The 13,374-nt window shown below is 46.2% G+C and overlaps 3 protein-coding genes across 3 annotated transcripts; 1 reads left to right on the top strand and 2 right to left on the bottom strand.

Moving 5' to 3' along the window:
* The first annotated feature begins 1,307 nt into the window (after positions 1 to 1,307).
* LOC100839843 (proteasome subunit alpha type-7-A) lies at positions 1,308 to 3,742 on the top strand. The gene is made up of 3 exons (XM_003574846.4): positions 1,308 to 1,597; positions 1,717 to 2,131; positions 3,428 to 3,742. The coding sequence occupies exons 1-3, from the start codon at positions 1,425 to 1,427 to the stop codon at positions 3,587 to 3,589; spliced, it is 750 nt and encodes a 249-aa protein (XP_003574894.1). The 5' UTR covers positions 1,308 to 1,424; the 3' UTR covers positions 3,590 to 3,742.
* A 2,974-nt stretch (positions 3,743 to 6,716) lies between these two features.
* Positions 6,717 to 7,978, bottom strand: LOC100840448 (myb-related protein Zm38). Its single transcript, XM_003574848.4, has one exon. The coding sequence runs from the start codon at positions 7,675 to 7,677 to the stop codon at positions 6,991 to 6,993; it is 687 nt and encodes a 228-aa protein (XP_003574896.1). The 5' UTR covers positions 7,678 to 7,978; the 3' UTR covers positions 6,717 to 6,990.
* Positions 7,979 to 8,650: 672 nt separating this feature from the next.
* Positions 8,651 to 12,368, bottom strand: LOC100839539 (probable L-ascorbate peroxidase 4, peroxisomal). The gene is made up of 9 exons (XM_003574845.4): positions 12,127 to 12,368; positions 10,663 to 10,787; positions 10,141 to 10,190; positions 9,926 to 9,991; positions 9,796 to 9,844; positions 9,582 to 9,664; positions 9,425 to 9,504; positions 9,222 to 9,324; positions 8,651 to 9,108 (listed from the first exon to the last, which is right to left on the bottom strand). The coding sequence occupies exons 1-9, from the start codon at positions 12,237 to 12,239 to the stop codon at positions 8,908 to 8,910; spliced, it is 870 nt and encodes a 289-aa protein (XP_003574893.1). The 5' UTR covers positions 12,240 to 12,368; the 3' UTR covers positions 8,651 to 8,907.
* Between the last annotated feature and the right edge of the window lie 1,006 nt (positions 12,369 to 13,374).

The raw sequence follows: 13,374 nt of genomic DNA, 5'->3' as shown, positions 1-13,374 counted from the left end.
TTCATCCGTCGCTTTATTCCATCCTACATTCTTCGTTAACACACACACACACACATTTTGTTTGTAGACAGAGTGATATTGATCCTCTAATTCTGCCGGCTGTTTCATTTTACGTGAACAAATTCTGGTTGTTTAACTTACTAAGAATCATGAGTATTCATCATTTTTGTATATGTTTTTGCAGGTATGATTTTTTGAAGGGGAAGAAGATTGCAGAAGTCCCAGTGCACCACAAATGCATACAACAAGTCTTCAAATATGAGTCGGATTTGGTCCCTTGGGACATATAGAGGATACGAAAATCTACATAGATGAACACCGCAAAAAGTTTGCAGTTTGGAAGTTCGGTACAGGTGGCACCGAGGACCTGGATCCACATGGCAGTCTCACATCGGACTAGCATTTAAATATTTTTATCTATTTACTTTCGTGGTATCCCGGTTGATCCCTTTTTTGCGAGTGAAGGGAACAATGAGTTCGTGATGATGTCGACAAATTTAGTTAGTTCCATTTTTTCTTATCATTGTTTCAGGCTTTTGCATGGATGTTGATTTTGAGGACAAAATAAAATTGATCATTTGATTTGCACAGCTCTATCTCTGCCTACCCGTTGAACCCCTTAATTTTTTGTTGGAGACCCTCATGGATCATGTAACTATGGCTTGAAATTAATAAAGATAGGCATAATCGAGTTCCCTATTTAAAAAACCTAGATTTGCCTTTTTGACTGACCAAAAAGATAATAATCCTACTTCAGCGACTAGTCCCTCTTCCATGGCCTTAGTTACATTTTATCGGCGGAGTCAGGTTGGACGTGAGCCGAGCGTAGCCCGTCTTTTCTTTCATCTCATCCCGGATGCTTTTTACTCTTACCTCTTTTCTCTCGAGCATCATTTTTCGGAGGAATTGCGCTAGGGGCACCGCTCTCCTCACGCCACCCAAACATTGTCACTCACGGCATTATTATAGAGAGGTCTCAATACCATATCTCCCATGCATAGATCACGTGTACTTCGCACTCAAAGTTTTGTCTTCCATTGTTCGTCGAATAAAGAGAGCAGTTGAATGCTTTTTTTTTTTCGAGAAGAGAGCAGTTGAATGTTGAAGCAAAAGCATATGGTGTTTCTCTTGATCGAAAAAACAACAGTTTTTTAAGCAGAGAAAAGCAAAAGATAGTAGTTGAATCTTGATTGGGCCAGGCCGGCATTTCCAGGTAAATATACTCTTGGGACTCCTTTTGGAACTGCATTTCACAGCCCGATCCGGCCCAGCTCGGCCTGGCTTCTTCTTCTGTCCCAAGAAAGGAAACGGAACCGAACTAGACTCTGACAGACCTCACCGGAGCTCCCAATTCCCAAAGCAAAAGCAGCAGCGGAAGGAAACCTCTCTCGCTCTCGCCGGCGGCGACCAGACCAGGACTAGCGATGGCCCGCTACGACCGCGCGATCACCGTCTTCTCCCCCGACGGCCACCTCTTCCAGGTCGAGTACGCCCTCGAGGCCGTCCGCAAGGGCAACGCCGCCGTCGGCGTCCGCGGCTCCGACACCGTCGTCCTCGGCGTCGAGAAGAAGTCCACCCCCAAGCTCCAGGACTCCAGGTAACTCCACCCCATCCCTCCCTCCTTCCTTCCCCGCACACGCAGCCCCGGATCTCCTCCCCTCACCGGGGAATCAATCAATTCACCCCCTTCCCTTCGATTCCGATCTCCCCCACCAGGTCGGTGCGCAAGATCGCGATCCTGGACACGCACATCGCGCTGGCGTGCGCGGGGCTCAAGGCGGACGCGCGGGTGCTCATCAACCGGGCACGCGTCGAGTGCCAGAGCCACCGCCTCACCGTCGAGGACCCCGTCACCGTCGAGTACATCACGCGCTACATCGCCGGGCTGCAGCAGAAGTACACGCAGAGCGGAGGGGTCCGGCCCTTCGGCCTCTCCACGCTCATCGTCGGATTCGACCCCTACACCGAGAAGCCCGCGCTGTACCAGACCGACCCCTCCGGCACCTTCTCCGCCTGGAAGGCCAACGCCACCGGCCGCAACTCCAACTCCATGCGCGAGTTCCTCGAGAAGAACTACAAGGAGACTTCCGGGAAGGAGACCATCAAGCTTACCATCCGTGCCCTCCTTGAGGTATACTCTGCTTACCACTACTTGATACAACACTGAATTATTCTACCTACAGCTGCCTATTTCTCTGTCAACTGTTAATTGGCAACCAACAATATCAGTAATTGTTCCATAGAAAATTATGAATTACTCATCTGAAAATAGACTCCTTTAAGAGCTGAGAAATGTTTCATAGACAATAATTAACACAGGATGAGAAATTTCAACTCTTTTTGAGTGATAATATGTCAATTTGCTGTTCTAATTTGTGCACTTTGTGCTATTGATAATGGAACTAACCTGCGTTACCCATGATGCAAATGTAATGCTCAGGTCTAGAGGGTGTCTGCTTCTTTTGTTTGCTCAACCAGCAAAGTCATGCTTTACTGGTTATACAACTCACTTCAGTACTTTTAGATCGATTTCCCTGATATCTGTTATAATCAAGTGGATCACATTGAGAGTAACATAGTCTGATTACTGATACTCCCTCCGTCCAACAAAAGATGTCTCAAGTTTGTTAAAATTTGAATGTATCTAGACATGACTTATTGTATAGATGCATTCAAATTTGGTCAAAGTTGAGACATCTTTTGTTGGACGGAGGGAGTAGAAAGAATTGATCCCTGGCATATGGTAGTGTGTGATACTTGTTGGTCCCTACTCTCTGGAGTACATCCTCATAGGTATTGGACTATTGATTTTGCTCCTCCAGTATCAGCAATAAATTGTAAATGCATATATGACACTCCAAATATGTATTGGGGAGATGCATTTTTCCATCTAAGGTAAAAATTTCAAGTGAAGTTTGCATGTTCAAAGGAGCATATCTTCTCAAGTATTGAAATCTTTTTCTGTATTTGAATAACCACAATTTAACCTGTAGGCAAACGTGTCCATAGTTCAAGATTTACATATAATATTCAGTTCTAGATCCATTAATTGTTGATTGGAACAGTTATCGCATACATAAATGGTTACTACAGGCTCATTCAATAGCATATTATCATTCTAAACTAATCATTTTGTCAGGCGTTGCACATTGTGCAATTGCCTTGATTGGCAACTCATCGAGTGAAAGAAATATTAGCACTTTCCGATGGTCACAGAATGACTACCTGATTTGCCATGCATGGAGGAACTCATTTCATCTCTGCTCTGAGTTCAGTATGTTTGTCTGATATTCAGAAGTCTCTTAATCGAAATAGCAATGGTTTTTATGTGTTATAATTGCGGTGCATTTTCTACCTTTACAACATAAAAACCCTCATGTTTGTCTTCCATTGATTAATCGATCTTTTTCCCCTTACTTTGATCTAGGTCGTTGAAAGTGGCGGCAAGAACATAGAGATCGCGGTGATGACGCACAAGGATGGCCTCCGCAACCTAGAAGAGGCCGAGATTGACGAGTACGTCACCGAGATCGAGGCGGAGAAGGCCGCCGCCGAGGCCGCCAAGAAGAGCGGCCCGAGAGACACCTAAATGTATTCATCATGATTCAGCACGATGTCTCCTCTAGTCCTCCTGTTCCCCAGCCAGCATTGTCGTCTTTCTCTCCTTTTGTGTTTGTTGTTTCAAGAAAGCTGAATTGTTTGGTCGAAGCGAGCTGTTTATTTGTTCTTGATGTTGGATGTAGCTGCTGCTTGGACTGTGTGGTCTGGACCTCGGGATCCGTGAGTGATGTACGATTGGGCCCGTTCTTTTTGTGGCCCATGGCAAAATATCCTCGGCCCGGCCTTGGAGGAGCTGGGCTGGGATATCGTATTCTGATTTGGGCTCAGGTTACTAGTAGTACCAGGCTGTGGTAGCTGTGTTCCAACGGGCTGGTTGGAGCTCGATACAGGATCTGGGCCGCTAACTGATGCTGATTTACCATTTTCAAGGTTTCGCTAAAAAAAGCCATTTTCCTGTGATGCTGCTTTCGGATAAGATCCATATCGGGGCTTCCACTGGGGTCCACGCACGTCAGCCAACAGACCAAACCAAACCTGAAGCAACCTCTCACTCTCCCGTTGCCATGTCAGCTGGGCCCCGCGCCCGCCGGTGGATAATAGAACACGACAGGATCAGGCGAAACAGAAAGGGTAGCAATCGCCGTCAAAAAAAAAAGGCCGTCAAAAAAAGAAAGAAAGGGAAGCAATCGAACAAAACACACTGCCTACCTCAGCCAACCTACTCAGTGAGTAGTGACCACTGATTGAGCAAGTACTCTTTGTTTTCTGAAATATCTGTGTATCTAGGTTTGTTCTAAACTAATTTTTATCGAGTTTGTAGAAGAAACACCAATATGAGCACTCGACGAGCTTCCATTTTCGAAAAAATGAGCCCTCGACAAACTAGTTTGTTTTAACACTACCTATCAAATATATTTTTCATGCTGAACTTGTTTGGTGTTGTGTGTGTTGATATTATCTTTCTTGATTTTTTTTATCACAGTTATAATACATAATGGAAAGCAACAAAGAGATCATTAGTTAGTATACATGCCTGTCGCGATCGCCTTGGGCTTGCCGACGACATCTCGCGTGCTCACATATTAGATTGTTGAACTTCTCATAAGTCGTCAAGGAGTTTGCAGTAACGATGGTAAAAAAGAAAACTCTCCCTCACACCGGTGCCTAATTAAGTATTTCCTCCGTCCCAAAATAAGTGCCGCCGTATGTATCTATACATGTTTCATTGTATAGATTTGCTCATTAAAAAAATTGCGACACTTATTTTGTGACGGAGGAAATATGAGTTTTTGTAAGTTTGTATTGATGTGATATACTCCCCGTTCCTAAATTCTTTTCGTGATTTTAGTTCGAACTAAAACACAAGAGAAAACTAAAACTGTGGGAAGAATCTAGGAACGGACACGGAAGAATTGAAGCAATCGACCGGAGCGCCTTTACGGCGCTATAATCTTGGATTCGTTCAGCCGTGGGGTCTATCCGAGTGGATAAGGAGGTGATCGATCGGGTAGGGATTCAGCCATTCAGGTTACCATCGTTGTAAAGCAGAGGCACACACACAAATACTGTATGGTTGGCGATTTGCGAGGATGAAAGAACTGCTGCCCGTTGTACGTTATCCAGTCCTCTCATCGAACTTGCTTTCACAACATGAAAGAGAGGCCGAGAGGATATATATGTACCAAGTAAAGTAAATCCATCCATCATCCACCCATGATTGGTTCCAGTCACATTCTTCCATGTTTGAAAGTGATGGGCAGCAACCGGCCGGAGAAAGAAACGGATGGGGAACAGCGACAGTTAGTGAAATCTGCAATCTCAAACCACCAAATTTTGTGTCAGCACAGCACAACAAGCAAACATGGTGTCTGCGTGTAGGAAACTTAGCTTTTATTACATCCAAACGAATCCACAGAACAAAACGACGAACACAGTAGTGCTAGAACACAGTAGTGCTAGAACACAATGCAAGTCTCTGACGAGAGCACAACTCAAGAAGGGTCACGCAGCAGGGTACATCATCAGAAAGCACACAGAGAGATCATATTTCAGCACGATAATAGCGGCAACTTGGATATATCTCCTGCTCGGTCATAGGACAATAAGGACGTCGTGGATATACCTCCTCCAAGGTCATATCTGCCCACGGGTTCAGCGCAAGCGGCGGCCTGTCCCTGCTGTCTCTGTTGGTCTTGTGGGCAGAACTCCTGAATGTCACGAACCGGCGGCGCATCTCGGCAGGCTCACGCGATATGTCGAAATACTCGCACTCTGGCGACAAGAATTATGGGACGGAAAGAGTAGATGTACTGGTAACGAGAAATTATGTGGAAATTTGAGTATAAAATTCTGAGTGTCTTTTTGGTTCATATGGTTTTAAAATCATCAGAATAGGAACATAACATATGAAACGAATGCTACACATAAATCGAAGTTCATGTCCAAATCCCGAAAGAGGCCCTTAGATATTAAACTAGGCATTACCTGCGCCGCTGCACATGCGCCGGGGGTGGTTGGGGCGGCGACGGCTAAACGCGTGAGCTTGGACACGATGGAAGCCATAGAGACTACTAGGTCGAGGGGGATGGAAAAGATCCAAGTCAGGACTAATTCGTGGATGTCTGCCGATCCGTCCGTGTTGTGGAGCAACGTGTGTGGAGCTCCGGAGAATCCTCGAAAAAAACGGCAACCAACGGAATCTGCTGCACCAACGTACTACAGTACTCTGTAACAGAAAGCGGCGCCTCCCGATCCGATCCAGTTATCCAATCCAACAACATCTTGAGAGTACGGCCAAAGCGGCGCAGCGGCATCTCTGCGTCCTGACGGGGCAACTTTGCTTGGATCTCCTCTTCTAACGAAAGCAACGCCGGCAAAGATAACAACGACTTCACCAAACTCGGACGCATCTGCATCGCACAACAGTCCAGCCTCCATGGCTCCATGGAGTGTCAAAATACAAAAACGAAAAGGCCTCCATGGCTCCATGTCATGTCATCAAAAAACAAAAACGAAAACAAAAAAGCCTCCATGGCTTCATGGTTCTCAAGCAGCAGCAGCAACAACAACAACAGGCCGGACTCGTCATGGCCGTGGAGCCGCTCTGTTCAATTAGATTGATGACGATGATGTTACTCCAGATAGACATGACAAGATCGACAGAACCTGGTGCTTATATTAATCCAGGAAGGAAGGAGACTTGTTCTTCGTACAGAGTTTCTGGTAACAGAAGAGTTGTTCAGACTTCAGAGGAGTACTACTAAATACTAATTTACACAGGATGGAATCCTACGATCTCTCCCTTCTTCCTTGCCCTGTATTTCTATTCTTTTATCCTAAAGACTAGCTAGTAGTAGCAGCAGCAAAATTAGCAACTTTATACAGCTGGAAACGAAAAAAAGTTTCTTCTTTGATCATCGGACCACCGATTCATTTCATCTGGATTCTTCTGAAGTCGAGCATGCCGGCCCTGAGCCCGAGGAAGTCGCCGCCCTGCAGTGGCTTCAGCTGCTGCGTCTCCTCCCTCTTCGCCGGCTTCACGTCCCTCTTCACCGGCGCCCGCTGCGGCATCTCCTCCTCCTCCTGCCATGGCGGGCTGATGCGGAGCTCCAGGTTCAGATCAGGGCACCTAGGCGGCGCCTTCTTCCTCTCCGGCATCTGTGTCCGGACAAAGGAAACGGCGGCGTCGCCATCTCCGTCCCAAACGCCAGCAGCAGCAGCGGCAACAACAGGGCGATGCGTGACAGGATCGATCCCCATCCCTTTCAACCTCCGTCCCAGATGCGTGTTCCAGTAGTTCTTGATCTCGTTATCCGTCCTGCCCGGCAATTTCGCCGCGATCATCGCCCATCGGTTGCCGAGCGCGGCGTGGAGCGCAACGATGAGCGCGTCCTCGTCGCGGGAGAAGGCGCCCCGCTTGAGGTCGGGCCGGAGGTAGTTGACCCACCGCAGGCGGCAGCTCTTGCCGCACCGGTGCGGCAGCCCCGCCAGCCGCGGCAGCGCCCGCCAGCGGCCTTCCCCGTGGGCGCGCACGTGGGACGACAGCCGGTCGTCTTCCTCCCGCGTCCAGGCCCCCTTCGTCGTGTGCGCCTTCTCGCAGCACGGGGACCTCCCCATGGATGGATGTAGCAGAAGCTTGGGTTTGTTGGGTCTCGCGTGTATTGGGATTTGGGGGAGGAGGATAAGGATGGTAATGGATTTATATAGGAGTTTGAGAGGGATTGGGGAGAGGAAGAAGAAGAAGAGGTGGTTGGGTTTGGTGGAGGTGGTTAGGCTGACGGGGTGACACGATTGGGTTGAGCTGAGCTGAGCAGCTGGAGACTGGAGAGCGCGGGAAGAGGATCAACGGTGGCGGCATGTGCGGGCACTGAAGCAGATGGCGGCAAGGTGATCCGCTTTCGTTGCTTTCTTCTGCCTCGATCTGTCTGTTCTGCTGCCGACTTTATTTTTGCCGCCACCGCTTTGAATCTTCGGCCCAACTGTGTAAAGCAAGTCGGGCCTGGGTCGGCTAGCTACTTTCTTCTTTCCATTTTCTTTTTCTTTTTGGGGGTGACCATTTCTTTGCCTTGGTCCCGGGCTCTCGGCCTCCAAGACTTCGCTGAAGAAGCCCCAGCCCGACTCGGCTCTCTGGTAGGCTGCTACTGTTTCAATTCTCCTGTCGCTGACCCTGAATTCAGCATCAACATTTTTTGTAGAATCGATTTCTCGTCCTAGATGACTAATATTAGGTGGTCTGGGAAACGTCAAAATGAGTTGATAGATCTGGCCTGGATCTCGTACGAGAAAATGCAATTCGTGTCAATGTTACAGTACCTTTTTTTTTTCATCTATTGTGACTTACTTATGATCTCCATTCCGGCGAAAAAACCGCACAAATTAAGGTGAGACTGCATAAACAGTAGAAAATGAATCTGGTCGTTTGTTAGCAAGCAAGAGGGTATTAACCGCACAAATTAAGGTGAGACTGCACAAACAACTCACTGGATCATCCATACCGTATGTCCTTTCATATTTATTTTTTTGCGAAAATATGTCCTTTCATATTGGTTCAAGTATTATGAGTAAAATAATGAGCTGAGTAATATTTTCAGGAGTCCAGACACAAACAACTTTATTTGTAGAGCTAAAGGGCAAAGACAACAAAGATACGCGCTTATAATAATACGCCATGCATTGTCATCTCCGTATAATTGTCACCGAAATATTCACGGGTATGGCATAAACATGAAGGAAATGTCCTTGAATATTTTGAAATATTTTTGCGGGGTAGTTCATGACTAGAATTTCTGTTATTTGGTCTTGATACTTGCTAAATAAGGCAGTACCAACGAAGAACTTGGCGCGACCTTACTTCTTCTTGGAAGCCTCGTACAGGTAGCCAGCGATGACTACAGCTGCAGCAACTGCTACCCCGACGGCACTCTGTGCGAGTATAACAGCAGTTGGAAGATCTGATTTTGTAGATGTGCTACCGCTGCGTGGAGTGAAGCCAAGTTCAGAAAGTTTCTTGTGTGATTCCGCATAGTCCTTGAAGAAGGCGTCCTCATCCTGCAACACAGAAAATAGGCATTGTTCTGAATCTGAATTCTGAAACTTGTAGGTGCTACTAGCATGATAGTGTCAGCTGCATGAAATTTAAGAATAACAAAATTCAGGTGCACCTTTGCATAAAGATCCACATAGCGTCTAAATTCAGGATCATCCAACAATGCCTTATCAGTAGGGAGCTTCAGAAGCCCCTCAGATTCCCCCTTCAGTAGCTCACTGCAGTGAGGTTAAAAAGCAAACAACTTTACACTGATATTCTTCTCAGATCGAGCCTCCGAAACAAAAATAGATGTTCATGGCTTTGCGTTAAACTTACACAAAGTATGAGTTGTCAAACTTCAGAGGATCACGAGTCCATGCACCTTCGAACCCAGACCTTTCAGGATGCGCCTTTCCCTAAGAGAACAAACTCCAGTATTAAATACTGCCTTTCTGATCATGTGTGCTTTTACTTCACAGAATACAACAAGTACCAGACAGTGCCCCCCAGATAGAGCTACGATATCTTTATCTGTCAAGCCCATGCGATAAAAGATGTCCCTTAGATGTGGTGCACCTACTCATGACAAAAAAACAGATTTATCTCTCAGCAATAGACATATGATTATAAGATACAGAAACTAAGCAGTAACAAACGTAAACACTTGAATAAATTGGCCAGTAGAGAGAATAGTTTGCAGTAGTGACCTTTCTTAGCATCAGGAAGACGACCTTCACGAGGGCAAACCGAAGAATCCTAACTCAGGTCGAAAACATTAATAATATGTGAGCATCAGGAATAATGCATCCATTTATACAGAAATGATGTTTCACATACACGTCTTCCAGGAATGAACTCAACAGTTGGACCCCCAGTGACTTCAACTGCAACGACTCCAGCAAGCTGCAAGTAAAATCTAGTTAGCAAATAAGTACTATATGAGTATAGATTTCACAGTACACAATAGGAAGCAACAGCTCCAATGTGCAAGTATTGTCGTCCTAGTAATCAGTGTTTGCTTAGAGCCAACTCGTGCAAATAAAAAAAATTACCTGATAAAGGTCTGCGTATGTAACCTTTGGATACTTTGCTTTAATAGGATCTGTAAATGACAGTTGAATAAGTTATTATGATTCATTCAGCATGAAGCAAGGAACAGCATAACAAACTTAGCAAAACTGAAATGAGTAAATCATGTGATTGCAGAATATTATTAGACACAGAGTTGCAAGGCCATGGATAGTTACTCAGCAGATAAAATATCTCCCACTTGTACATGTGGCGATGTGAATAATGCAGCATAGTGTAACGAAGTTACAAGGCTGCACTAGCGCACTGTTAGTTTCGTGTGTATGATCCTAAATTGTTTAACTTGCCATAAAATCAGTTACAGTCTTGTCTTCAAGCTATTGCAGAAACCAACAGTGATAGAAAGAATATGAACTTGGGGAAACTAACAAGAAAGCTCAAACCGATTTGATACTTAGCTTAAAGAGTCCTTCTCATAAAGGAAAGAGTAAGTTTGGACAGCCATATACAAGCAATGGGCATGTTTGGATATAAATGATACATACCAAGGAGATCAATTGCAATTTTTAGACCAGCATTTGAACCATGGTTGTACTCTTCCTCATGCCTAATTGAACCATTTGCGCCACCAGTTCTTGTATTCACATCATACGTGCCAGCATCATGCCATCTGCAAGGGAGAGTGAAGAGACTTGCGCATAAAGAAAAGGAAGGAAGTCTAGAAGTGACACGAATGGGAACCACACAAGCAGAAAATGGAAGTTAGAGGCAGCTTTATCTAGGTATTACTAATTAGATCTATACAAGCATCAAACCAGGGAAACGGGAACCACACATAGGAACCCGGTGTATACCAGCATTCCTGCAACAAATCAAACAGTAAATACAGTGCATATACTATATACAAGCATATATCTCTCTGAAAACGCCACACATGTGCAGGAAAGTTCAAGGAGTGGAAGCCTTAGAACAGGCAATTCGTGTCAGCTTAACCCGATTATGCAACAACGTTTGCAGACGGAATTGGGGAACCGATGATTGCCCCTTTCCACTTACAAGTAACAACAGTTTCGCCTGCTGCTGTACATGGAACACATGGCACATGACACATCTCCCCCCAGTTCAGTTCACCAACACGAGAAAGCAACGTATGAACAGAAGTCTATAGTCTACATGTGGACAAACAACCGTATCTTCTTCCTAGGGTCCACAGCCGTAACCACGCAACCAAAAAATTGGGAGCCGTGTGGAGCTCCAAAGATACGCACACAAGTGTTTGTTGAATTGTCCTCAGGCGAAACCGAGATCATATACTTCCTCCGTCCAACAAAAGATGTCTCGAGTTTGTCAAAATTTGGATGTATCTAGAGTTCTAGACATGACTTAGTGTATAAATGCATTCAAATTTGATCAAAGTTGAGACATCCTTTGTTGGACAGAGGGAGTACTAGATTCTGCAACTATATTTGCATGTGGAATTTGATACCAGTGATTGCTCCTTTCCTCTTACAAGTAACAACCAATTCCCCTGCCACTATACATGGAACACATGACACATCTCCTTTCCTCTTACAAGTAACACGAGAAAGCAACGCATGAACAAAAGACTATGGTCTACAAGTGAACTAAATAGCCACCTCTTGCTGCCAGGGTCCACAACCGTAACCACGCGACCAAAAATTAGGAACCGTTCGAACTCTGAAGCTCCAGAGGCACGCACATACGGTGTTTGTCGAATTTCCTCGCCCAAAACGGGCAACCATAGTCACACCAGGCTCGCGGTCGCCCAGCAACCATCAAACCAGGGAGCCCGAATCTGGCACGCGACTCAACTCGGTACCAGAACCACGCCGGTAGGTAAATCGCTCCTCGACTTAACAAGCAAAGAAGAAGGAAAAAACACGAGCCCTCGAGCAACGTGAACTAGGCGTGTGCGATCAGTCGAGCAGATACAGGAAGTAGCAGGAGGTGGTGAAATGGCAGGGGACGGGGGCTGGGGGAGTACGTACGCGAGGCGGAGCATGATGGGGGCGCATCCCTTGGAGGCGATGAGAGCGCGGAGCGCGCGGCGCGCCCTGTCGACCTGGCGCAGGTACTCGGCGTCCACCACCGGGACCGCCATCGCCGCCGACGACGAGGAGTCAACCCTAGAGATCGCCGGGGGAGTTCTTGGGAGTGGCGTGTGGCGCGTTTGAGATGAGCAGAGCAGCAGCAGCGAGATAACGCGATTGAGCGAGCGATTGGTTGCTCCGCGCCGTCGAGTCCACGTCCGCCGGCTTTGGTTTTTTGTACACGTGTACGCTCCAGCTGTCGTGCGGGCCCCGCCGTCAGATGGTTTTAGGCCTTTCTCTTTTTTTTACAGTGTCGAAAAACCACTGTGTGCCCTGTCAAAAAAAGAAAAAGAAAAACCACCGTGTGCAAACGCACGGAATATGCGCACAGAATATGTGAGCCGTGAGAAGCATCGAGAAAGCAGCTCACTCTTGTTCCATTAATCTTCTTACGGGGAAAGAAAAAATAAAACCGACTTTACAGATGATTTTTTTTGACAAACAAAATACAAATGCAGACGCTCACACATGCGCATACACTCCCCGTATGAACGGATACATGCACATACTACCCCTATGAGCACCTCCGAGCAGGGACGGGGCCAGAAATTCAACATGGGAGGTGATTTGGGCTTAGGGGGGCGAAATTAGAGAATTTAACCTATTTTTAAGGATTCTTAATGAGCTAATTAGTGCATAAACAAAAACATGTTTTATAGGGGCCTTGTCTCCGTATCTTTCTCCGAGAGATTGACGAAGTCACCCCAGACGCCTCGTTGTTGACGGGTACGACACCTACCACTGAAAGAATAGCGCCGATTAAATTCCGAAATAAATTCATGTAAATGTGAGCACCCGTGTCAAGTCTAGGACTTGAACATGTGGCACACCACCTGAGTTAGGCTCAGTTCACGACTTTACAGATGATCTATAGTTAACTATAGAACAGATAATCTATAGTTAATAAAACCACCAATTTCCGCCCGGAGCCGAAAACATGTGAGACGCCGGAGCTTGGTTGTGGCAATTTGGACTCTCTTTTCTTGATCCGATGGCCATTTGGACTCTGATAAGTTGGTACACGTAATCTCATACAATACTAACGAAGCTAAGTAGAAATGGTGAAATGGTGCACACGAGACGATGATAGGTTATTCTCCTTCCTCACAACTGTCCTCGTCCCACTCCCCCGCAAAACCCTTGTAA

Source organism: Brachypodium distachyon, chromosome 3 (assembly GCF_000005505.3).
Source record: "Brachypodium distachyon strain Bd21 chromosome 3, Brachypodium_distachyon_v3.0, whole genome shotgun sequence".
Lineage (NCBI taxonomy): Eukaryota > Viridiplantae > Streptophyta > Magnoliopsida > Poales > Poaceae > Brachypodium > Brachypodium distachyon.
The sequence above is the reverse complement of the archived record's forward strand: the minus strand, read 5'-3'. Positions and strand labels throughout refer to the sequence as shown.

What these genes read in the sequence shown, in the direction of transcription:
- LOC100839539 (XM_003574845.4), bottom strand. Translation starts at nt 12,239, where the DNA reads ATGGCGGTCCCGGTGGTGGACGCCGAGTACCTGCGCCAGGTCGACAGG. An exon ending in CATACGCAGACCTTTATCAG is followed by an intron (nt 9,992 to 10,140) that starts GTAATTTTTTTT and finishes TTTTACTTGCAG; the next exon opens with CTTGCTGGAGTCGTTGCAGT. An exon ending in TCTTCCTGATGCTAAGAAAG is followed by an intron (nt 9,665 to 9,795) that starts GTCACTACTGCA and finishes TGTCATGAGTAG; the next exon opens with GTGCACCACATCTAAGGGAC.
- LOC100839843 (XM_003574846.4), top strand. Translation starts at nt 1,425, where the DNA reads ATGGCCCGCTACGACCGCGCGATCACCGTCTTCTCCCCCGACGGCCAC. An exon ending in CCCAAGCTCCAGGACTCCAG is followed by an intron (nt 1,598 to 1,716) that starts GTAACTCCACCC and finishes CTCCCCCACCAG; the next exon opens with GTCGGTGCGCAAGATCGCGA. An exon ending in CCATCCGTGCCCTCCTTGAG is followed by an intron (nt 2,132 to 3,427) that starts GTATACTCTGCT and finishes ACTTTGATCTAG; the next exon opens with GTCGTTGAAAGTGGCGGCAA.
- LOC100840448 (XM_003574848.4), bottom strand. Translation starts at nt 7,677, where the DNA reads ATGGGGAGGTCCCCGTGCTGCGAGAAGGCGCACACGACGAAGGGGGCC.